Below are 27,066 nucleotides of genomic sequence, written 5' to 3' on the forward strand. Positions count from 1 at the left end.
TTCTTTCCACATTACTGTATTCCGATAAAAACAATGAAATGACAATATAGTTAAAAATTAGTAATAAATTCAGATTCAAACAATTCTATCTGGTGTGATGTTACACAAGCTGTTATGTAAATTCTCTGTACTACAGTAATTAGAATATTTGTGCATGAGATGTTCTCTAAAAGATGGATGGATGGATGGATGGATGGATGGATGGATGTATGTATGTTTAAAACGCCTAAGACCCATGTCCCCCCTTGATAAAATCAAGACCAAAAAAATAAAAAAATAAACAAAATATAACAATTATTCCTCAAAACCATTCTTAGTATTTAATGTTGACGAGGACTAACCCAAAGCCTTCCAGCGACGTATCAAACTCCACAAATGCCGGCGTGATGGCCGACCCATGAAGACGTATGTCGTGAGGCGTTGTCATGGACACCAGGCACTTGACTCGGGTGAGAGGCACGGTGCTGCCCTCTGCAGAGCGAACCAGGCTGCGGCTGATGCGATACTGGCCGTTGTCCTCTGCAGGGGTGGTGAAGACGCTGTCAGGTCCAAAGCCCTCCATGGACATGGTCATACTGTCTGTGACATCAGCATGGTGGAGACATCGGTTAATAGATATTTTTTCAAAAACTAACTTTGTATTAACGTTTATTTCTGTCAAACTCTCAGAGCGCACGGCACTGAATCAAATCTAGATGTTCATTGCTCCAGAAGCAGCGGCTATGGAACACCTAGATCTATTTTCTTTTTGAGAAATAGAGAGCTTCTGTTTTTACAATTCAAAAGTCAACACATACGTTTAAGAAATACAGAATCAATGCAGCCATTGCAGGAATAATCAAACAGCTAATAATCCATGCTCCATTATCCTCTCAGACAAAAAAAAATGGCACAGCATGTTCAAGTAGTGGCTGCTTATCGAGAACAGTAATTAGTGGGGACTTAATATCCATCCTCACATAGGAGACACAATAAGCAATTAAGACATGCTGAGGGAGCCCACAAATTATAAACGTTAAAAGATGTTAATGAAAAACAAACTACTTGCATAAGATTCACAATCTTTGTTGAAAAGGAGATTTTACACATGAATGTCTTAGATTTCCTGCTAATTGCTGTTTTGCTTCAAAATCTAAACTACTAAAACTAAACTAAAATCTATACACTTATCTGCAGCAAGTCAATTCAGCAACTATATGAGAAACATGCCGTACTGATTATAACATCTGGGTTGTACATACTATATGCAGGTTGTTCACTGACTTAATCAATCATCTGAAACCAACCAAAAAATCTTTAGTCACCTCACTTTCTATCACCGGGTAAGTGTTGGTTATTATCACCAGCAAATAAATGAAAACGAAAAGCTCATCCTCTGCAGTCACAGAGTGTTGAAGATTCGTCAGAGTGAGAAAGCAGGGAATGAGAGCAAAAAAGGAGTAGAGGAAGTTATGATGACTGATGGGCATAACTTGCAAATAATACATAAGCCCTAACTTTAACACTCTGGAATATATTCTTTGATTATCAGTCACTCTACACAAAAATCCAGGTATACAAATAAAGAGGCATCTCTGCAAATTCAAATAACATTAAAGTTGGGGCATATTAAGCATCATATAAAAATGTTTCGAGAAATAAACTGAAGGTACATCTTTGTTCCTGGCAAACGTTTGGTTTTAAAAGACCTGATATACAACAGCAGGAAAAACATTTTATCTCAGGCCCCCGCCGAGTGACTAACATGTGGTCAACATCAGGAATAGAGTTGTTGTCTTACTTCTCATTTCAGAGTCGTAGCCAAGAGAGCTGGGCTTATGGACCCGGTACTGCTTCAGCAGCTTCTTGTCCCAGGCGCCACAGTTCAGAGGGTTTCCCAGACGTAAGAACTCCCTGAAGAGGAAGACAGTGACCATGTCAAGAATAGAAATACACCAGCAAAGAAAACCAACACACAGGATGAATGAAATGATGGTACAATATTATAGTTCCATTTTATGATGATTACCATTGAACTTGAAAACTGGGACCAGGTCGTACTTTAATAATATGAAAGTACAGTTCTAATTTAAATATAAAACCACAATATCTAATGAAAATATTTGGTTTGGAAAAACCCTTAGTTTACTGAAATAAAGTTGTTGATACTGTTACAGTAAATACAAATTCTATAACTCAAACTCCATCTGTTTAATTTTATTAATCAAACCAATGTTACATTGCATGAAACCTCTGAACAGCAGCAGAAAAACAACTTGTATGAAAGCACTATGGGACTGCAGTGAATCTCAATGTCATACATCTAAACTAATAAAGGCCCCAGTAATGGTTTCTATCTGCTGTCAAATACTGGGTGAGAGATGCCAATTTCTGAAACCAGAGAACTTCTGAACAACAAAGAAACAGAGATGCTTAGCTGGGGCTGATGTTAGCATAACTGAGACAAAATGAGAAAAGAAAAAACAGAAGAGGAGTAGAATAAAGAATGATTGATGAGTGAAGGGAACAGACAGGGAGGGAGGACAGGACAGGAGAGGGTGAAACAGATTGACAGCTACAGTTTCGTTTACCTCCTGCATAATTACAAGCAGAGAGAATATCAGCCAGGAAGAGGCCACATTTACATATAAAAAGAAGCAACCGTGTGCATGTCAAGTAACTTTCGTTCCCATTCCTCAACCCCAAGCTCTCATTTCACTTAACTAGCCGAGCGGAAAATCTGTTTTGTCTGTATACATAGCCCTACTTCGCATACTGAAACTGTCAAAGCAGATTACACTTCCCAAATGCAATTTTTAGCCACAGGAGGGAATATCCTCACCTTGATGTTATGTTAAAGTGATAAAATGAAAAGTTGGGGAGTTTAAATCCTAACAAGAGGCAGTTTGGCAATTACAGAGCTCACATCTGCCCAGGAGCCATCTCACATTTCTCTTTCCCGCAATTTCCAGTCACGTCTATAAGGTGCAATAAAAAAAGACATACTCACAAAATCATATTTTGAAAAAACAAAAATGATTAAAAAATCATTTCTCAATCATTTTCCAAGCTAAAAGTACATAAACGTATAGGAAATTAACTATAATTATATAAATTCTCAGAAAATATACTGTAAACCTTTCTAAATCAATTTTATACAAATGGACTAAGATGTCTTAAATTGGTAACTGTACACGTGACAGAATCTTGATCTCGTCAACAAAACATAGGAAATGTAGTCTCACAAAGTTCAAGGTAAGGTAACTTGGAGTAACATTTATTTTGGGGGCTAAATGTTAAAGAAGTTTTACTGTAGTTGGGAATGGTTTGTGTTGTTTCTTTATCAATGTTAACCTGATCATAAGACAAGTAAAACTATTGGTTGAGCACATTACCTAAGCGCCATCGGCTGCAGCGCCTGAGAAGCCAGCCTCTCAAACATCCTCTGTAGTGGAGGGTGCAGCGGATGGTCTTCATCGCCCAAGGCCTGACTACAGCGCTGCAACAGCCGCTGGTGGAGACAAGCTTCACACAGAACCTGCTGGTTTCTCTCGCTGTTCACCAGGAGCTGGAGGATGTTGGCCACTGCCAGCTGCAGGTCGAGGGCGTGCTAGAGGATACACAGGAGAAGACTCCAACATTTTTTATTGATTTAATTTACTTGATCTGCAAAAACAACAGCACTCCCTGTATTGTACTACAGCTCACAAACCCAGTGCTAGTCTGGTTCACTCTGACATGTAGAGAACACACTGACATCATAATGAAACCTTCCTGCCTTGCTTGTCACCCCTTCAACTCCTTTAACAGGAAGTCACACTTCCTTTATGTGTTTCCTCACCTCTGGCTGACTGTCAGATGAGACAGAGGGCAGAAGGTCCAGCATGGCCAGGACAGCCCCCGGATGGATGACCACCATGTCAGATGAAGACGATGAGTAAGTGGGGTGGGAGGGGTTGGTTAAGTGGAGTTTCAGGTCTGCCAGAGCTTTGATTGAGGCAGAGGAGCCTGAGGAACTGTAGTAGCCATGTCTGGGAGCACAAGGAACAGAAAGCCACATGTAGTTTAAGTCCAGTCAACCCGGATACAACCTGCATTACAACATTTAATGACGATGGAACGGCATAAAACACTCACCAATTTTAGACGCAGAAAACGTATTTTCATTTTGGAGAGATGGAAATATCATTATTTTTGAGTTTTTCCTTTTGTTTTACTACAAAGAAACCTTCTAATAACAGCTGTTTAATAAGATTATGAAAATTTGCTGTTTGGGACAAGAAGAAAGCAACGTTTATTCTTGTTTCAAACCAAAGCAGCATAATGAGACCTGCCGCCAGCCACATGCAACTGGATCAAAAAATTATGGAAAGGCTGCTAAATATTTAAACCTACAAAAAGTGTCTTCCTGAAGGAACATTCTTACAATGAGGGCAGAAATAATTACATTGAATAAATGTTCGTTGGTATTCAATACTTTAATTTTACTCAACACAGCAGCCATCCTCATACTTTAGAGAAGTTTCAGCCGGTTACCCGTTCACCTGCAGCAAACAGTAACCGGCTGAAAAAACAGTGAACAGGAGATCTGCTGAAGCCTGAAGTCAGGCAATTAGACAAAAAAGGCCTGTTACTGCTATGCAAATTTGAAAGTAGCAAAACCTCCCTCTGGAGAGATGCCGAGATAGAAAATGCTAGAGTAAGCATAATGTGCTGATGGGTTAAATGCCAGGAAGGAAACATAAATAGGATCTTCATGTTCGAAGTGTCTGGCGGTCACTCAATTTTTAACATTTTTTTACTAGTACTTTATGCTTGAAAATACCTATAGTAACAGGGAAACTAAACCACTGTATACTGAAAACCTGAAGAAATAAATTGCTGTTTTGCGGGGCGTTCTAAAGGCTCAGGTACCATCTTTCACAATGTATTACAACTTTTTCACCATACATACCCAAAACGTATCCAGTTTAATTTCTATTTAGTATTAATTTGGGACAACCCTTGAAGCAAAGCCAATACTAACACACATTTTTTTAAATTTTATTCTAAGGAGTGGAAGATTAAACATGAAGACCAGGTGACTTGTGTTTCACTGTGGATGGACAAAGTGTCAGCAATTGAAATATGCAGCTTAAAGCCTCACAACACGAATAATAGTATTTGTACACAAACTGCTGAAAATGTCTTAAAGTAGTATAATTTGAAGCAACATTAAATCACAATTTATGTTTTCATTTGAATGAAACCAAACAAATACGGAGCAACATATAGTACATCTCTGTATCCTCACACACTATGGTTTCATAATCCACATAAACCCTCTTCACAGTCAAAACCTCCATCTCAGGAGGAAAGGAAGGAGGAGCAGGACTGCAGAGGTGATAAGGATTCCCATAATAGTTTACACTGGCAGCAATTGTTGATGTACAGATGTCCACAAACTGTAAACAAAACCTTTAAAAATCTGTATGTGGATCAAAAGAGGAGTATTCTTCAGAAAGGGTGACTGAAGTCACGTTTCTTGCGTTTGTCACACTCTTCTTTATTTAGTGCTTTTATGTGGTTCTAACCGTTCTGCTCTGACTGTCAACACCTGATTTTATAGGGGAAGGAACTGTCGTAAGAGGTTTCATTTTTTCATCAGGTTATTCATGACATCCACCCACAAGAAAGCTTTTAATCCAATATCAAATCCCAATCGAGATACAAAGAACGAGAGGGGCAATGCTTGTCGTACAAGAGTTTACAATTTGTGAATTAATTTTCCTGGAAAACCCATAAAACCTAGTTCTGAAAGTTGATCAAATAATGTATTATAACTTTATGTTCATGAATTTGTATTTTTATTTAGAAATTTTGATTAAAATTGTTTACATTGTCAAATTCAGGCTGCAACAAATGATTTACATTGTAAATTTCTAAAACTGTTTCATTGATTAATCAATAATTAATCAATGATTTATTTGTCTATAAAATATCTGATTAAAATAGACTCGAGGACATTAATACCTCTGCTAATGGGAAAAAAAACAACTGATGACACTATAGACCATAAACTCTGCTACTCTATTGTAGCAGAAGAAAATGAAAATGTTCAAATGTGCCTAAAAAATGTCCAAATTAGCAAAATCATCTAGAATAATCAGGCGTTTTACAATGAACAACGTTTATTTGTCGACGTTCTTCAAAGAATTACAGACAAGTTTAAGGTTGTGTTTGCTGAATTACAGTTAGAAGAATTCCTCATCATAGTGACACTAGTATACACAGATACTGTTAAATGAAGGTGAGGAAAACTGAAATGAAGGGATGAAGGTGAGGAAAGTGACAGAGCTCTGTAGCTACCTCTTCCTGGCGAGTGCTGGCGTGCCCCACGGCGAGGGCAGGGAGGTCTCGTGAGTCAGGCAGGGAGGCACCTGCTCCGCACGACTGCAGCAAGCACACACACGAACACACACAAGACCACGTTCCACACACATCAAAGAAGTGCAAAAACACATATAAGCAGGTATTTCACCAGCATACACACGCAGACACGCACACACACACACACACACACACACACACACATATACACACATAAGCAGCCGTGCAGATGGACCGAGCCGAAGATGAACAGCCAGACAGCACCAGAGGTTAGAGGTGGAAAAAGGAAAAGAGAGAGAAGTAAAAAAGCTGTTAGTGGACAGCTGAGAGGGGAAACGGGATCGGAGCTGGAGCTGGAGCACATGCATGACGCCAGCTACATCTACAGACCCACGGATGGGTCCCACACACAGAAACTGCTTTCAGGAGGAAACTCCAGAAGATGCAAACAAGCACAAGAAAAAGTAAAAGGGAAAGAAGATTGTAATTGATGATGTGGTTGTCTGCTTCTTAAATGCCACAGTGAAAAGTCAAATCGATGAACTAAGACCAGCTGCAGTAAACAGTATTTCTAGTTAGTTCCAGCTTGTCTTGGCCTCTCTAATGTCACATTACGAGAATTAATTTAAAAATACTAACCCTTAGTGCTGTTTTCACTTGTTATTATTGTTATTTACAACACGACCAGCCAGGCTTCACTGAACCTCTGAGTTCTGAGCTGAATCCGTTTCCCCGTGAGAGTCTCAGGTGAAGATGCTGACAGGGTAGAAGCTGGGACTGTACAGTAGTACTGACAAAAACAAAGCTGTAGCCTGGCTTCAACACACACACTACAAACACCTTGTCCACTTGTACAAAAAAATTTACTGTATTGATCTGCAATGTTTGGTGCACTGTGTTACAATTATGAGCATTCTCCAATGAAAATGTTTTAGGGCTCTTTAAAAGGATTGTAGAGATTACAGGTATATGTGAGGCTCTTGAGGTAACAAATAAATGTTCTGACTGAACGCGTCGCTGCCGAACTCGACTGCAAGATCCTGACCATTTTTTTATTTTGAGACAAACACACTTATTTATCATTAAATATATTAAACCACAGAGTGTAAACAAAAAAAACTTGTTGACAGCATGATAACAAGTACATTTCATTCTTTCACATTTTACCAGTCCGTCTGCCAACAATGATAAGACATCATCCAAGTTCTGTTTGAGTGTTTTGAATTGATTATTAGTGAAAATTGTACTTTACTGACAAGCTCCAAATAAAATAAAACACCAGTAAATGTTGGCCATTGTGTGACACGAAACTGAACTCCTACTATAGGTGAAGTAGACACAAAATGTGAAATTTACATGATATTTGGTTTAATTTACTTAATTTTGATCTGTAAAAGCTATAATTAAAACCAAGCAGTCAAAATGCATAAATCCACTGACCTGTCAAAGGAGTCTGTGGCCATCTTGTAAAGGTAAATGAAGAGTTTGCTGCAGTGTTTGAGTGTGGGGCAGACGCTGTCTCCTGCGCAACCCCCTGGGGCAACTTCTTCCTCAAGCAGCCTCTGGAAAGGCTGGGCATTGGAGGGGAACACGACGGTGGGAGCCAGCTTCTTAGTGTCTGAGAAGCAGCCCAGCAGCCTGGTGGGAAGCGAGTAGAGGTGGTTAAGGCGACGAAGGTTCCTTTTATATAAGAACACCAAATCACATCATTTTATGGAGCTATCAGTCATTTTTCATGGCCCTCACCAGTAGATGTAGTTTATTGTCATGAAAATGTTTAAAAAAAAAATTACAAAGAATTATGTGAATAACATTATTTGTTACTTTAGGGGCAATAAAAAAATGAAAAATACACAATGACTTAATGGTCTTTGTTAGTTTTATTAAATGAGCTCAAACAATAATTTCGTCAGAAAGATCACATGCATAGACCATCTTGCCACCAGTGGCAAAGAGAGAAGAGATCAGTTTTGCTTTATCAATCATGTGTTGTCCCACATGGACATGATATGAGATGCTAGTAGAAGAGAAGGTTCTATTAACTGTGTGTTCTCTAATATCATAAGAGACAGAAATCAGAAAAACATTCTGAGGCTTACAGTGTGGGTTTTAAAACAGTGCTCAAAGTCTGCCTGAGTCACTGGAAATAAAAGTGACCAACAATGGTTTGATTTTTTTTAAAAAGCACAATCCACCTGCTGATGGAGGCCCCACAATGTGGCCCCAGAATAAATCTAGTGGACTTTCAGTCAAGTGATGTGAACATATTGAACATAACGTGAAGTAAATGCTTTGTGCTTGTTATTGTGAGTAAGACAATGAACACTCACACCCTATGTGATAATGACTCATGATTTAATTTTCCCTCTTTAAGAGCAGGTACACAAAAGAAGACATTTAAATAAATACTACAACACACAAGCGTTGTCATGAATAAAACTCTGGAGAAAGCCTCAGCTGGTGCTAGCTAGCTCTGTGCAAAATGACTGTACCTTACAGCGTCAGCCAGTTTCTCGTACTGGATTTCAGTGCGGAAGAAGTGTGAGTTGGCGGGTTCGTAGCGCATGGCGGCAGTGAGCGTGCAGAAGACGGTGTGCAGAAGCTCAAAGACTTGATTCTGGTTGACCCGGTCCCAGCCGTGTCGTGGTGGTTGACACAGGGAGCGTTCCATGGCCACCAGCAGAGAAGTGATGTAGACAAAGCCGCCCACCTTGCGAAACACCGTACGGGTGCGATGACTCTCCCGCAACACCGCAAGTAATGCCTGAGGAGGAGATGATGACTTAACCCTAGATATGAAATTATTTATTTCCAAAAACGAACTAGAAGTAATGTGCATTTTGTTTCATCTTTCTATCTGCAACAGTTGCGAAGATATTTGGTGGACATACTAACGGACGGACGAACGAACACACAAACACTGTCAATAACAATACATCACCGCTTTGAAGCAAGATGTAATAAGCTCTTTGTGAGCACAAAAAAAAAACCACACGTTCAACAGATATGATATGTACGGTTTTCTTTCTGCTTTCTCTGAGCTACAACTGGTGTTATTTTCACTGACTTTATTTCAATCACTTATTTTTCATTTTGACACTAAATCTCTCTCTACCTTGTTGATTTCTCACATCATTACATTTTTGTCACCTCACTCAGTCAAGTCTCTGTTCGTCAACTTCCTCTTTTGCAGCAAGACATTTATGAGCCCCTCAGGGTTTTCTTGACTCACTGCACTCAGTGAATATTTTTCTCCTACATTTTTCTGAATTTTATGATTAAATTTAAACAACAACCTAAACTGCAACGAGAACCTGTATCATTGGATATCACCTTGGGGAACTAAAAACGTTTTTAATTAGTAACCTAAAAGTGGTCAAACTTTCTAAGATTCAAATAAAAAAACATATATAGTAAATGAAGATGCACTGTATGAACTAACAGTACCTATAGTGATATCATCTGGAAAATCATTACCATTTTTGCAGTGTTGAAGTTTAAAGTTTAGAAACTGTGAAAATTATTTTTTCCTTAATGTTCATTTATTAAAAATATGAAATAATCTCTTTTTTGCCAAAATGAGGCCACCGCATCTATCAATTGGACTTGAATCTCAATACTGTATGTTTTCTTCCAAAGACAGTGCCTTTCTCTCTAAATCCAGAACACAGCAAATTACTGAACATTATCTTAAGATTTACTTAAACTACTAACAGCTCAGATGTGATGATGTATCCCAAAGGAGGAGGAGGGAATAAATGAAAAACAAAAACAGTGGCATACTGCACCGCTGAGACAGCTGTTTCCTGCTGCATTAAAATACTGACACACTCAGCAGAGTGTGTTTTTGTTTCTTTCTTTTTTTTCTCAATCACAGGACGTTCAAGACATCCTCTTCCTATGTTCCAAAGTGTTAAAACTGTGTGCTTCAAAAATCTAGGTTTTGTGTTTCATATGTAGCAGCTGTGAAGTGGCTGGTAAAACATCCTCATGGCTGCGGATCAGATGAAGCATTTCAGGGTTTGGCTGTGCCCTCCCCATAGACTAAAAGGGTTAATTATGCTCTTTCACAAGGCTAATCAGCTTAATTCTGAGATATGTTTGCGTGTCTACAGTGTGTTCCTGTCCACGTTCCACAAAATCTGATGATGAGTGAGAGGAAAATATTTCATATACATTTTTATATTCTTTATTTTGTGAGAACGGTAATTAAATCCCTGATTAGTTTAACGGCAGCAAAAAAAGATGATAAACTAATCCCACTAAAGCTTTCAAAAGGCCTGAGAATTACCTCTTCTGACAGAGTGGAATTTAAAAATGCAATAATGCCTCAAAACCGAGTCTCACATCCTGTGTGCATGTGTGTGTGAATCTGTGTATATGTCCCTTTATGTGCATCTCACACTTAGCGCCGCTGGTTTGAAGAAATTACTGCAAGCAGGGCTTTAAATGCTCATCGATTTTTACAGACTTCAGTCTGCATAATGTTTGAGCTGATATAAATCTGAAGTCCTCCCTGCACTACGATGTAAAAAAAGGTTGTTAAATAATAGTAAAACAAAATATAGAGTAATATATATAAAGTACTCAATTAATTGATATATCAAGCACATATATGAAGCAGGTTAAAGTGGAGTCACAGTTTCTGAATGACTTTTGAATGTGCACATCAGGGACCGTTTCTGTGTCGTTACCCGCAGTATGTCGGTCTTCAGCTGTAGTTCACTGGACGGTGCAGAGTGCATGAGTCCCAGCAGCGTTCCCATGTCGTCATCTCCACTGGGCGAGAGCACGAGCTGCTGGATGATGAGTAGAGCGTGTTCCCGACACTGGCGATACTTCACAATGTTGTGAACACAACGAGCGCCACCGAACTCCCTGAACAAAGCTGAGAAACAAAGGGAAGAATTATAGTCTATTAAGAATATATGTATATTCCTAAAATTAAGGAGAGAATGACATTAAGCTTTTTGTGGACAAGTAAGTTGATGCTTATTTCAGACACAAAGGTCAAAGGTATTATATTCTTTCAGACCAAAGCTCAAAGTGTATCTTTGTTTCATCATTCTTCTGAAGCATTTTATTTTACCGGTAATGCAGTTTTTTAAAGAAATTTTTCAAATTAGCACGTCTGACTTTCATCTCTGATAGGTAATATAAATGCCACAAAAAACCTTTATAGTTGGTTTTATTTCAAATGTTCAAGCTGATTTTAATTTACCTGCCTCCTGTTTAGATCTTTCAGTTAGACATTGTATAATCCCTTCATAACATTTGTTAAGCAACCTTGGGTTGATCTTCTCCCTACTCCACCACAAATCCTTTATTTCTAAGGTCTATGAAGTGTTTTGATCATCACATACAATCACAAAACCCATAACCACATGAAGCAAGGGTTAGGAACTGGTTTCACAAAGAAGTCCATACAACACACTCAGGTTCCCCATGATCCTGAGTGTGTTGTATGGACACACTCAGGATCATGGCTGGGGCTCAGATCATTCTCAACTGGACTGACTACCTAACATTAACTAATAAGACAGAAGCCATTTTCCATCTGTTTTTTTTTTTTTTTATTGCTCTGGTTTGCAGAAAGTTTGGAGTGATTATTTCAAAACCACAACACAACTTATTGTTTTGTTTGGAGTCCCTGCTGATTCTTGTACTGAACTCTTCATAGTCAGACATCATTACTTTCACCTCTCTCACACTGACTTATACTTCTGTAAAGATCTGCTAATGCCACTACCATTTACTACCTCACAAACCCTACTTTTTGACTGACCAACCCCTTTTAGTTATTATTCTATTTTTATAATATTATTATGTATAATGATAACACACCGGTTTTGTTGTAAAATTTCTGTCTGTTGCTGATGGAGAAATGTGATTCTGACCGAGAGCTTTTGGAATTTTTTTGTTCCTGTTCTTGCAGTCATTTTAAGTCTCTTTACTGTAGATAAGACTAAAGCTGAGAGCCTGCGGCGTAAATTGTAATTGTAATCAGTGTGTCGGAGTGGAGGGCTGCACGTCATCCTCTCATTCTGAAGGAAGCAACTAGTCACCATCAAGGTCAAAGACAGCTGCGAGCAGTCTTTGTGCAGCTTGTAGGTTACCTTTATGACTCATCTCACACACACACACACACACACACACACACACACACACACACACACACACACACACACACACACACACACACACACACACACACACACACACACACACACACACACACACACACACACACACACACACACACACACACACACACACACACACACACACACACACACTCCACGCACTCATGAAGGGCCAATAAGAGACTGAGTGATGTGGGAGGAGAGGGAGCCTTCAGGAGATGCAATATGATGCTTTATTGATCCTTTCCTCTCTACCTCAACAGCAAGGTCAAAGGTCAGCAGCTCTTGAGTTTGGTTGACGATGCTTTTAGTTTGCTTAAGGGAACTACAATAAGATCTTTGCCCGTTTTTTAGGCAGAAACAAATTACTAGATCCAAAGCCTCGACAATTTGGGCCCAGTTGATAAAATTGTACCTCAATGTACCAACAATTCATACTTAACCGAAAGTTCGACATATTCTAAATGTAGCACAATCTGCATATACCTAAAATGAGTCGGTTTACCTGCATTAGTGTTGTTGGAGCCCTGCAGGAGCACAGTCAGTGTCTCCATTACCAGCCAAGCCAACTGTTTCTGCTCCTCTGCTACTGTGTTGTTCTTACAGTCAGCTAAAGACGAAGGGGAAACAAAGAAAGGGAACAGAGGTTAGCATCAGATGACAGCATGACTACAATAAGTAAACACAATGATAGGATAGGGTAAACAAGAAAAAAATAGGACATGGAAATCTTCTATCAGAAGGCAATAACACAATCAAAAGGAAACGGAATTTAATTTTCTGACCATTTGTGTTTGAAAAAATGTGCATTTTTGGATCTAATGGGTTTCTAATCTGCTCTTGATCCAGCTCAGTGGATTTCAAGTCAAGTCTGTGGTTGGTTAGATCCATTTAGCCTGTACCTAAATGAGTTAAACAGCATTTAGTGTTTCTGAAGGCTTGGACCTCACACAGTATGGTGCCACTGACTTGGGCTTTTGTTCTGTTGTCTCAGTCAACAGTCAATTTGACTCTTAAGCGTGTTTGTAAGGATCATATGCATCCCACTTCAACTCACCTTGGTCATTATTGTGTTGCTGCTGCTGTGTGGTTGGCTCTTTGAGCAAGGCAGCATACTTGTGTAGCAGGTTGACCAGCACCTCTAGCAGGCCGACCTCCCGCAAAACATCACTGAATACTGGGTCATGCCTGGCCAGTTTCAGCAGCGTCCGGACGGCCGTGATGCTGCAGGCGTGTGACGTGCTTGACTTGAGCAGCACGCTGACGCTGAACAGCTCCTTGCACGGTACGTAGTTGAGGCTGAAGACGACAAACTCTAGCAGCTCAAAGTATTTAGCCTGAGCTTCAGGGAGCTTGGCCACTCGATCCGCAAATTGTGACAGGGTGTGTTGTGACTCCAGTATGAAATAGTTGGCCGATTCCGCTGCATAAATGTTTCCGATAGCGTCCAGTAACATGCAAGCCAGACGGCTGGTTTTAGCCCTCAGGAAGGCATTCTGAAGCACAGAAAATGCCTGGATATTACGCACTGCGTGACCTGGAGATAAGATGGGAAAAGGAAAACGGGTTAGTAATTATGTGAATAAATAAATTAATAAATAATATTATAGTGAATCTGTAGGAAAAAATATTTTTTTCCATTCTTCTATATCTCACACACACACACAAAGTACAAAAAGAAAATGATGGTACAGTGGCGGTCAACCACATAGAACCCAATGAGAAACTCATAGGGGGCTGATGCCTTGCTCAAGGGCAAAACGACAGTGTTCAGTAGGTGAACTAGCACCTCCCTAACTACCAGTTCACACTTTATACTTGTTGGTCCGCACTGATCTTGAACTGGTCTTGAACCAGCCACCTAACTGTCCCCAAGAAAATACCTAGTACTTAATACCTGAACTTTTAAAAAAATGCTAATTATGTACAAGTAGCAGTGTGTATTTACAGTGCAGTGTATGGTGGTCTATGGTTAATGGACTCAAGCCAGCATTCATTCATTCACACAAACATCCAAATAGTGATAGCATTCATACCACATCAGTATGTGCTCCACTTGCTTATCAGTAAAGACAATAAAATGATAATAATAGTCATAATAGTACTAAATTATAAAGCACTTTTCTGTAAATTAAAGAGGTGATTAAACAAACATGCTAAATAACAAACATTATTCCCACATCAAAAACAACAGCAGCTAAACGAAAACTTAAGTGGTGGAAAAATTCATCCGCTTTGCACTGGTTGTATTTTTAGTGACACAAATTATTCAGTACAAAAGTATCAAAACACAATGAGAGCGCAAACATCAACAAAACTGACTGATGGGAACTGACAACACATTTGCATCACATTACATTTTGCAGGCTCAGATCTAAATATGACTTTTCTGGCTTCGATCCAGCAATTTTAAATAAGATTTATTGGACTAGAAAGCTCTCGGCCCAACCTGAAAGCAGATATCTGAGATCCCTCCTGATGTTATATGAGAAGAGACCAAATTGCTTTGAAGGTGGATGAAATCTAAAGAGCAGCGACTGCAGGAGGAGTAAAAAATAATCTCATGTAAAAGCACTGCTGGTTTGGAGAAAATTATCAATTTGTTCACAGGTTTTCACAACGTTTAATTCAGAGTCACTGTAAGGAAACCCAAAACCTAGCTTTAATAGGGAAACCTCAGCAGGCAACAAGTCAGTACAGAACAGTTAATAAAGAGAATTATTGGGAATTATTTTGCTAAATAATATCACATGTCACACAGACTAAAATCTACACGTAAGTGAAAAAATGATCATCACATGTCTGCTTAGCTTGTTTGGCGCAAGCACACCACTGTGAAAAAGTCTAATGGAAAGTTGTTCAGGTGTTTTTGTATAATTATTAAAAATGGTAGAAAAATCCCTACTCGTAATGTTAAAGTAATTTAAGGTAGAAGGAACAGTCGCAGAAAAGAAAAAATTCTCTTTGGGGAGGCGACAAATCTTTGATTAACCCATATGAATATATGGATCTCCACTTTTTAGTGAATTATTGGGTTACGGTCAGTTCGAATTAAATCATGGTCTTATAAGCAACAAGAAAAAATACAGGATGCTCCGAATAATGAAATAGTGCTCAAGGTGAACGTGAAGATATGTCTTTGAACTATGGACAAGGCCTAGGAAGTCATTAGTGAAAAAAACCCTATCAATTAGAGCAAGCCACACTGTTAATAATTATACAAAGTCAACGGTCTTGAATGGTAAATGGGATTTTAGGCCTTCAGTGGTTAATAAAATATTTTTGGAACGGAGGTTTCATTTCATGATGACCACAGTAGAAAATAATATTTGGTTCACATGAAAGTTCTTCTTTCTCAATGACAATTTCAGGAATTAACTCGTTCCATGTTTTCATCTTTTTGAAAGACTGCAAAGTATTCCTTATGTTATTCTCAAAGTTTGTCTTTCTCACGTGTGACTTTATCAGGCCACAGACACTGGTGACATTTGTGGAGCTTGTCCTACAATTAAATCTGTTTTCTGGTTTTAGAAGCTCTGCATTGTGTCAAAGTACTGTACATCATGGGAGAAGAATCAGAATTTGGTGTCAACACACTAAATAGAATTTTTGGGGGGTATATAAGACAAAATTAACAAGTTTTTGTTGTTTTTATTTGCATAGTATAATTATGTTTTGTTGAAAAAAGAGAGAAAAAGGATGAAAGATGCACTCTATCATAAACATAACCATAAAAAATGGACACAAAGTAAGCTACTAGTCAAACTTAGGTAGTTCACTTAAAAAGTATATGTTCAAGAAGAGCCACACCAACACGTGTCAACATACACATCAAAGCACATCGACGTTAAATGCATGTGGCGGCCTAATTGGGTGTGTAAGTGGGCTCTCACAATATGATGGCTTCTGGTAATGACTTCTCACACAGCTGGCACCATCATTAGCAGGATAAACACAAACCCAAGTGCCTCCCTTTGCTTGTGTGTTATAAAAGAGGGTTGCACAGCTCAACTGCGATAGCAACAGACTGAAGTCAAAAAAATCCAATATGAGGGGGAGGTAACAAGTTAGGGAACAACACTCTACAGCGGCATTGAAAGAAGTACTGAAACCAGTCACATGGAAACTTTTCAGCCTCCAGGTAAACATTCACACGAAATAAAGTTCTGTTAGACATTAGCTGAACCAGAATTAAATACAACCAAAGAAAAATTAAGTTATTTTTACACACACACACACACACACACACACACACACACACACACACACACACACACACACACACACACACACACACACACACACACACACACACACACACACACACACACACACACACACACACACACACACACACACACATATATATGTATAAATTTTTAAAAACTGACTAAAGGATTAAATGAAGCATCTTTAATTTAAAATTCATGTCTAATTTGTTCTGGCTTGTTTGATTTCTTTACCTCATATTTTGTCTCCATATTATTTCTTTCAATGAATGTAGTTTAGGACATGAAACAAAATTGGAAACAAACCTGAGATTTTACGTGGGAGGATTACAATGTCCATAGTATTGTGTCACATGAGTCAAAAAGATCACAGACACTCCTTGTCTTATCATACAGTTGGAGTGCATTCAGTCTAGCTGCAGAAGGAGGGCATTCTGAAACAGAATGAAGGGTAGGTCTGGCTACCATAAAAAACTTCATCTGTTGCTTGAATAACAAATTGCAAGGGAAGGAAGATGGAAGGGAGAAGGTTGAGGGGGACAGATTCTATCCAAGCAGTCTGTAAACAAGTAAACAAGTGGCCCGATTCAATTCTCTGAATCACTCCAGCATCTCTGGACTCCTAAGAGCTCATTTTTATGCAGGAGGCTTCAGACATTCAGCTCCAGCAGTGTGACAGGCGGCAGAGTTGCCATGGTGTCTGTCAACAGGTTCAGTTAACTGGGACCAGCCAAGCATTAAAGTCATTTCAGGGATTAAGCTCTGACAGGGATATACAGCAGCTGGGGTATACATGAAGATCTTTCTTCACATAATTCCTCAATCTTGTTTCAAGGCTTTGGGCAAACCTGACATCAGAAATCATTGAGATGCATCATGGATGAGTGACGGAGAGAACATTTCCTCGTCTTAAACTGAGATTCTCAGCCCAAACCAACAAAGACACACATCTTAGTTATATATCACAATCATTTACTTTCATTGCTTCTCTTTTATGTACTGTAATTGGAGTGTGGAGTACCTTTGTTGATGCCTGTGACAAATGATAGAGACTGTTTAAAGCACAAACCCGTATGTGACAATCAATATAAGCTAATGGTGTTGTTCATCCTAATAAAGAATCATGACACCCTGTACAAAGGTCAGGTCCATTTAAGTGTAATGAGGCTAACAATAGAGCGCTGGTGCTCAGGCTTCCATACATAAATTTGTGGGGCCTGCCACAATGTCAACCCTAACCTACCGCAACTTCCTTTTTGGAATAAAGGGCAGAGCCTCGGGGGGGGGGGGGTGCACGAGCCAGGCTAATTACTTGGGAGTAGAAAGGAAGTAGATATTTTCTTCAAACGTTTGTTTTAAATACGTACTTGAATAAAAGCAACATTAGTTAATGTGTAGAACTTTTCTTTTTGCAGGATTGGACTTTGCATGATATTTGTGAGTAGTAGCAGTTCATTATTAGTTTCAGTTTGTTACTGCAATCTAAAATACAGAATATATGTATGTTTCTTCTTTAAAATGTTGTTCAAATGTAATAAAATAAATATTATGTCTGGGAGAATTATTAATTGTGTAATAAATTATTTTAATATTATTCCTACCTAGTCCCCAATGAAAAAGCTTGACGGGTTTGTCAGTAAAGATCGTAGCTCTAACAATGATGATGGCAGCTGATAAAGTAAAAGGACTAACATGCTTCAGCAGCTATCATGAACAAACCTTTTCCAGAAGGTTGGGGAAGAACAAAACCAGGCAACAGGAAGGGGGCTCCTGTGGTCAGACCGGCAGGTTTCAGCTCCGTCACCCCATATGTTGTCAGACAGGTGACGAGGTTGACAAGGTCCTTCAGTGCATCTTTTGATTCATCCTCCTTGGCCTGTTCCAGCCTGTGTACACATAGACAAGCTTGTTCAAATGTTCATTTGACACATTTAAGAAACAAGGAGCTTCTAGCTGTCGGAAAGACGACCAAAGTCATACCTGAGCATGAGGTCGCAGAGGAAGGCGTAACCTTGGCACATTCTGAAATCATCCAACAGCGTCTGCGATACGTCGCTGGAGTCTTTGAGAAAGCAGGAAAGGCCGGCAAACATTTCCACAATCTCCAGTGGTGAGAGATCATCAGACTGCTGCATGTTCTGAACGCATGTGCCCAAGCATTCCTTCTCTGTAGAAAGACAGGTCCAGGATAAAAAAGGTTAACAGGGAGGAAGGACAAATTTCTGTTACAAAATGAAATACTTTCAGGGGGATGAGCAATTTTTCATACTTGATAGTGAAAGGAGAATGTTTTAAGACATGCAGCTTCAATGAAAAAAATGTGTTATGATTCCTATGCCTGGTTTCAATGTGTCTTGTTAACTACTTGTGTTTAGATTTACTATGCAATACTGGAAAACAATTTGTAGATACTGTCTTGAGTTTTGGTTTAAAAAAAAAAGGTTTTAGAAACTCAAAGGTAATGGACAGTTTTGAAATCTAGGTGTTTCCCTATACAAGGATCTACAGTATGTGTGTATTTTCACAAGTGCAGTGATAATGGAGGCATACTGCACAGGGACATACTGCACATATCTTAACAACTAAAATAAGATCTATTTGCCAAAATATCATATGTAAATGATCTTTATTTATCTGTGTGCTTTTCTGGTATTATCATAATGTGTTTGTTTTTTTTTTAGATTGCAAGATAAATATTTAACTCTCAAGCGTCTCCCTGCTGGCTCTGTAGATTCCTGTTTGAAGCTCTTCCATGTGGATGATCCTGATTTTGTTTTGGGATTTTTTAAACTCTTTTTCATGTGAATAAACAAAATTGTGAATACAATTGAGAAACTGCGAAAGTTTGGAATTTAACTGGGTCATCAAGCTATCCTTGGGAGGATTGCAACTACACACAGACAATGATTTTAGTATTGGAACTAACTTAAATTACATATCAAACAGAAACACATGTGAACAATGGCCCAGACGTTGTGAACATATGTACATACCATGTATGTATTTAACCACGTTGACACTGAGGCCATGCCGAGAGATGGTGGTGAGCACCTCCCCTGCGCTCCTCCTCCAAGGCAGATTGTGGGGGGGACACCAGGAGGTGATGGCACTGAACAGCAGCTGGAGGTCATCCTTCTGGGCCAGCTCCTCCGCCGGGGACACAAAGGTGCAAAGTTTTACAAGAATCTGCCAGACAGGAGAGGACAGAATACAGAATTCAGGAAACAACATCGGTGTGAAAACGAGCAGATAAAGCTGCTACTGGAAAGAGAATCCGTGTTATCATGGAGATGGAAGAGAGTGGCTACAGTCTACCTTTATTTACAGGCGTACAGTAACAGCTCTCTTTCATTTCACAAATGGACAAGCAGCCCTAATTTATCAGTGTTCATCTGGATTTAACATTTTAAGCAACAACAATGAACGTCTTACCCAGTGGCCATCAATCTGTACAAGACAAGTCTATGCTGAATTAGCAAATGACCAAATCTGTTCCAGAAGTAAATGTGTATTTACGCACAATGAATAAGAATATGTTTCTAAAATTTACTTAACTTTCTACTAATGTGGGACTCAAAACACAAATGTTTGAATCCCAATTTTAGGGACGAGAGTTTTTTGCCATTGACTGGAAAGATGAACACATTTGCTCAGCAAACTGTTTTTCCATCGGTCTGGATAATATATGATGTCCAGTAATCCAGTGATTCCTTCCTAATAATAAAACCCTTAGAAATAACACATCTGATTAATGTTGAGTCATCTTCTTTTCCTTTCAACTTTTCCCTTCAGGGGTCGCCACAGCGAATCAGTTGCCTCCATCTAACCCTGTCTTCTGCATCCTCTTCTCTCACACCAACTACCTTCATGTCCTCTTTCACTACATCCATAAACCTCCTCTTTGGTCTTCCTCTAGGCCTCCTGCCTGGCAGTTCAAAACTCAGCATCCTTGAGTACCGCTAGATTAAAATAAAATCAAAGTAATACTATAGTTATATAAAATATTTTAAAGCAATATCTCTAACAATTAGTGCAGTAAACTGCAGTTGACTTAATTGTCTTACCGGTATTATGCAAATGTAGATCTTCACCAACATTTCGGATTTAGTAATTTTCAACAAAGTTCAATCTTAAATTGTGTAATGTTAAAAAAAGTTGAAATTCTTATGTATATAAGTGTGTTTTATTTATTAGCAGAGGCAGAACAGCGGTGTGTGTTACCTGGACGAAGACTTTCTGTAGCAGCGCCCTGCGGTCAGCCAGGGGCAGCTCCTGCTGGGTGTGACCCTGGCCTGGGGTCTTCTCCTGCGTGGGTGGTGGTGGCGGTTGTGGCGTCGGGCCTATTGGTGCCTCGGTCATGTGAGGCAGGTCGAAGAAGAGGTAGAGGCATTTGACCAGCGTGGAGGGTACAGACATGGTCGTCATGCAGTCCACCGTTTTCTGGATTAGGGTTGGGTTATGAAAGAGGAAGGGGTACAAAAGTATTTTAGGTTTATAAATGTGAAAGTCACATCACAGACAGTTTAGAATGACCAAAATGAAAGAAGATCTCAGGGGCCAACAGTGAATTGAGACTTAAGAATACATTCCCAACCATCTTCCGGAAGGTCTGAAGAAGTGATTCAACTAAAAATGAAATAATTAATCACTAACCCTAACCAGACTCAGAAAGATGAAAATGAATTTGTATTTTTAATGTCAGTTTGATAAAAAACATAAACAGTATGTATACATACATATGTGTTCTTTGGCTGTGTGTCTGTGACAATAAAAGGCAGCCGGTTTTTTTATGCGTCCATTTGACAAGGAAAGCAAGATGGCTGGAGAATAAGATGGAATCTGGGTTCACTGAAGCACATGATTCAGATAATCAGACATCACCTCCTACACACACACACACACACACACACTGATACACACACAAGTGCACACACGCACATGCATGAACAGGCACACACACAGCTGATCAATGCAGGGAAGGATTAGTGGAGGAGGGAAAAATGTACCAAACACTGACAGCGGCTGCAGTTCTAGAGGAGTTTGTAGTAAATACTGACGCAGTTTTATGACTGGGCTTCAAATAAATATCACCACTACCTCAAACATATACCTGTGTTTCAAATAATGCAAGATTATTTTATGAGCTTCTTTTTCTAAACTGCCCAGACAGCGGGCAGCTTTCCATTCAGATGTACAGTATGGTGTTAACTACATGTGTTACACCATAACTTGTGACCATCTGATGGTAGAGGCTGAATATTTTCAATAAAGATAGATACTTTATTTGAAGTTGTTACAGGTAATAACTACTTGTAATTTTATTATATTTATTATAAATATCAAATGTAATCATAACTTCAAAAATTTTGAGTCATTTTCCTGACCTTTTTTTTAACATTAACTTATTATAATTTAAAGTTTACATCTTGCTGTCTACGCTGCTTCATCTTTGTCTTGTCTCGCGTCTGGTCCACAAAACTGGTCATTTATAAAACAGCCAGACTAACCATGAAGCATCAGGAGGAGAGGGATGGAGCTGTGCATGTTTGTATTCATGTCAACCATACAGCTCAATGTGCGTGTGTGACTATGTGTGTGTGTTCAGGCTGTGATGTGCCGCCCTGCTGCATATTTAAGGTCAAGGTTAGTGGAAACTGTCAATCAGAAAGCAAACCAGAGAAACAAAGCTATTTCATCAAATGAATGTGTGTGTGTTTGTGCGTGAAACTCATCCGTGTGTGTTTCAAAGACAGAGACAAGCACACTGGGAATGCAGTGCGTGAAGCATGAGACAGGGCTACAAACACATATACCGTATAGCTGTTTCACTAACAGAGGAGGACAGAGGAGGCGAGGAGGAGCTGAGAAGATGGCATTAAAGAGGATGGGGTGACATCAGCTTATTGGGAGGCCAACAGCCAAAAGAGTCCTTTGTTTCACTTTCTGAGGTACAAGAGGAAAGGAATTCAGATCCATTAAACCCAGTCCCTCACTCCACCTCTCCCACCCAGACAGGAGGACATTGAGCCGCACTGCTCCTTGGCAGATTACTCCTCTTGCTGACAAATGAGTGTGTTTGCTTTAAGTTGCAGTATAATGAAAGTCTTACCTCAATATGAAAGGTTTCCTATCATGAAAACTGCTGCTTAATATCATAGAATGTGTTTACTTTATGCGAAGCAATCAGCAAGCCCATACTAATGTAAATGAGACTGCTGCACTGGTATGGTGTGTATTTCCAGCAAGACAACACAGAGGGTCATCTTTCTTCCTCAAAATTTAACTTTATATTCTTGCTGGTTCGCTGTAAAACAAAGTATAATAATCAAATGTTCAAATGCTGTTGGCACATTACAGTTGTGAATGTTTATGTGATTAAACGTTATAAAAATATGCTAGAAAAAAATAGCAGTGCCATTAGCAAAACAAAAAGTCCTTTTACCATTAATAGCACCTGAAACTGTGGTAGTGTCAGAGTTTTAAAAAAAAAAAACAAGCAGTGAAAATACAAACAGCAATGTTTACTCTACTTAAAAAACAAGAAATGAGCTCTGCCTGTAGGAATAACAAACGTAGCGCTATAAAATGCATGTTTTTGTAAGATTGTAAGCTATGTTCTCATGTTTGTTTTAATGTCAGTGAGTGGGATGACAGAGCTTCTAAAATGAAGCTGTGAAGTTGTAAAGTCTAACAGTGAAACTTGTGAAGGCTACCTAATTTTATAACTGCCAACAACTTTCTATAAACACCATGCAAAAAAAGACTGCAGTTCACTTTTGACTGATATTGTTTGTGAATACACTTTAGTGCATGAATCTGTGGGCGTAGTTTATAGGAAGCTCTACTTCATTTGCTTTAGTCTTAAGTTCTCATCCATACAAAACAAACACACTTCCCTGGTTGCTTAAATACGGAAATGTAACAGTCTGGCTCTCCTTCCACAAAATAGTCTACAGGTCACTTGTCTTGCTTGATGTGACAATAAAGCTGAAACAGACCCTGTCAGAGAATAAACATCATCTCAGTGATGTGTGAGCGGTTTAATTCTGATGTGTTCAGTGTTGACTGAGTACGCCAGACAAGCCACTTCAGACAAGTCTGAATTAAAGTAAAACCCTTGAGCAATAAAATAATCTTGTCGCACGTGTGTGCAAGCTGAATGTGTGTTTATTCACTGAGCAGTAAGCAGTGGTACTCTGATGTCCATGTACAACAACTTTTCTGTGTTGGTATTGCAGACAACATTGCTTGGCTTGTTTCTGCTGTGCAGCAGAAACAAGCCAGTGTTACAACAAACCACACAATTACTTATCTTTCTCTCAAGCATTCAGATGCAATTTCCAGCAATTTCTTTAAGATTAGCGTGTACACAGCAGTGCGAGAATAAACTTATCACAAAACAGTGAATGTGAGCGTGTGTGTGTTTGTTTGTCTTTCATGTGGCTTCTCTATGAGTTGGCATCTTATCCGGGATGTACCCCACCTGAGGAGAGTAGATAGGAGTACAGGGAGATGCAGCATGAGGTGAAGGTAGAGGTAATAAAGGCCAAACAGGGGGCTTATGATGACTTGTATGCTAGGTTGGACAGTAAGGAGGGAGAGACTGATCTATACAGGTTGGCAAGACAGAGAGCCAGAGATGGAAAGGACGTGCAGCAGGTTAGGGTGATTAAGGATAGGGATGGAAGTGTATTGACAGGTGCCAGTAGTGTGATAAGAAGATGGGAAGAGTGCTTTGAACAGTTGATGAACAAGGAAATGAGAGAGAAGAAAGACTAGAAGAGGTGACTGTTGTGGACCAGAAAGTAGCAAAGATCAGTCAGGATGAAGTGAGGAGGGCATTGAAGAGGATGAAGAGTGGAAAGGCAGTCAGTCCGGATGATATACCTTTAGAAGTTTGGAAGTATCTAGGAGAGGTGGCAGTAGACTGGGTTGTTCAACAGGATCTTAGATAGTGAGAAAATACCTGAGGAATGGAGGAGAAGTGTGCTGGTGCTCAATTTTAAGAATAAGGGAGATGTGCAGAGTTGTGGCAACTACAGAGGAATAAAGCTGATGAGCCATACAATGAAGTTATGGGAAAGAGTAGTGGAAGCTAGACGAAGGGCAGAAGTGAGCATTTGTGAGCAGCAGTATGGTTTCATGCAAAAAAAATGACTACAGATTCAGTATTTGCTTTGAGGATGTTGATAGAGAAGTACAGAGAAGGGCAGGGTCAGTTGTATTGTGTTTTTGTAGATCTGGAGAGAGCTTATGACAGGGTGTCCAGAGAGGAACTGTGGTATTGTATGAGGAAGTTTGGAGTGGCAGAGAAGTATGTTAGAGCGGTGCAGGACATGCATGAGGACTGTAAGACAGTGGTGAGGTGTGCTGTAGGTGAGACAGAGGAGTTCAAGGTGGAGGTGGGACTGCATCAGGGATCAGCTCTGAGCCCCTTCTTGTTCGCCATGGTGATGGACAGGCTGACAGACGAGGTTAGACAGGAATCACCATGGACTATGATGTTTGCAGATGACATTGTGATCTGCAGTGAGAGCAGGGAACAGGTGGAGGAGAAGCTAAAGAGGTGGAGGTTTGTCCTGGAAAGGAGAGGAATGAGGGTTAGCCGCAGTAAGACAGAGTACATGTGTGTGAATGAGAGGGACCCAAGTGGAAGAGTGAGGTTACAGGGAGAAGAGATCAAGCAGGTGGAAGGTTTTAAGTACTCAGGGTCAACAGTCCAGAGCAATGGAGAGTGTGGAAAAGAGGTGAAGAAGCGTGTACAGGCAGGATGGAACGGGTGGAGAAAAGTGTCAGGTGTGATGTGTGACAGAAGAGTTTCAGCTAAAATGAAAGGAAAGGTGTACAAAACTGTGGTGAGACCAGCGATGTTGTTTGGTCTAGAGACAGTGTCACTGAGGAAAAGACAGGAGACAGAGCTGGAGGTAGCAGAGATGAAGATGCTGAGGTTCTCTCTGGGAGTGACCAGGAAGGATAGGATCAGGAATGAGTACATCAGAGGGACAACAAATGTTAGAGGTTTTGGAGATAAAGTCAGAGAGGCCAGACTGAGATGGTTTGGACATGTCCAGAGGAGAGATAGTGAATATATTGGTAGAAGGATGCTGAGTTTTGAACTGCCAGGTAGGAGGCCTGGAGGAAGACCAAGGAGGAGGTTTATGGATGTAGTGAAAGAGGACATGAAGGTAGTTGGTATGAGAAAAGAGGATGCAGAAGATAGGGAAAAACCGAAAGGAGAAGACCCCGCCTGTAGCTAGCTTAGAGAAGGTAGATAAGCAGCTGCAGACAAGACGACTGCAATCATCTCAGATACAAGGAAATGGAGAAATGGACAATGGTTTGTTTTGAGTCTGTGTGTTTTGTGAAAAAAGGAAACTCAGTGGATCTATGTGTTTTAATAAGGGAGAGAGGAAGTGTGTGTCTTGACAACAAAAACAAAGAATTTCTTATGCGCAGCAAAGCAGGAACAATGCCCTCCTCATGACCTCCAGAGAAATATAGAGCTGGAAGTTCAAAAGATGACCGCTAATCAAACTGCATTAGTTCAGACACAGAAAAATGAGAATGAAATCTTGAGGACCAACTCATTCTCATTTTTCTTTGAAGAAAGTTTTAGAGAAGATATTTAAGTTTTTCCAGATAATTGCAATTCCATGATATGAGAAAAGGGTAAATTTACCATAAATAAATAATAATAATCCTTTCTAGTATTTAGAGGATATGTACATAAGGTGTTGTGAAAACCTACTGAACAGTTTTAGAGTTAAGTCCCAGAAAGAGACAAATTATAATCACAGAATGGCAAAATCATAAAAGCACCACTTCACTACTTGGTTGTTGTCTCTCCAAAATTTCATGGAAAAACATGAAACATCTTTTGGAGTTATGCACAGGAAATTAAACCTGCTGGATGGAGCCATTCCTTCAAGCCCCCCTTTCTTCATTCATGGGTTAATAAATACAATCTTGAATCCAGGATTGAACACATTGAAACAGAATATGTTTTAAATTTAGAGTTGTGTGGAGTCCAAAGGACGGTGACCAGATGTGACCGATCCACTTTCCGGCTTGATTTCATCACATGACATTTTAAAACCATGACAATAGCAATAATCGTGTAACATGAAGAACTGTGAGCTGTGAAATAACAGCTCTCTGCTTCAGGGGGCCTATGTCTGAAATTATTGGTAGGAAAAACAAAATACACAGAATTACAATAAGTCACAGTTACTTTACAATTGTTATAGGAAGGCTTTTTAGGAGAAGACTTCTCTCTCCAGTTCAAGAACTGTTATGAATTACATACAGTCATATTTTCACCAATTTCACCATATTTTACAGTTCAC

General features: G+C 39.5%; 1 protein-coding gene across 1 annotated transcript in view; it reads right to left on the reverse strand.

The window, feature by feature from the left end:
* The window catches only part of wdfy3 (WD repeat and FYVE domain containing 3), an 87,531-nt gene that overhangs the window by 40,705 nt on the left and 19,760 nt on the right, over nt 1–27,066 (reverse strand). The window contains exons 5-18 of the mRNA XM_068310442.1: nt 20,942–21,160; nt 19,714–19,906; nt 18,701–18,887; nt 18,440–18,606; nt 13,549–14,028; nt 12,997–13,101; nt 11,043–11,236; nt 8,841–9,112; nt 7,789–7,986; nt 6,328–6,411; nt 3,821–4,010; nt 3,375–3,589; nt 1,781–1,893; nt 342–579 (exon numbers count right to left, since the gene is read on the reverse strand). Of these exons, the coding sequence (XP_068166543.1) occupies nt 342–579; nt 1,781–1,893; nt 3,375–3,589; nt 3,821–4,010; nt 6,328–6,411; nt 7,789–7,986; nt 8,841–9,112; nt 11,043–11,236; nt 12,997–13,101; nt 13,549–14,028; nt 18,440–18,606; nt 18,701–18,887; nt 19,714–19,906; nt 20,942–21,160 (2,855 nt within the window). The remainder of the gene's footprint in view (nt 1–341; nt 580–1,780; nt 1,894–3,374; nt 3,590–3,820; nt 4,011–6,327; nt 6,412–7,788; nt 7,987–8,840; nt 9,113–11,042; nt 11,237–12,996; nt 13,102–13,548; nt 14,029–18,439; nt 18,607–18,700; nt 18,888–19,713; nt 19,907–20,941; nt 21,161–27,066) is intronic.

This window comes from Antennarius striatus, chromosome 3, assembly GCF_040054535.1.
Source record: "Antennarius striatus isolate MH-2024 chromosome 3, ASM4005453v1, whole genome shotgun sequence".
Lineage (NCBI taxonomy): Eukaryota > Metazoa > Chordata > Actinopteri > Lophiiformes > Antennariidae > Antennarius > Antennarius striatus.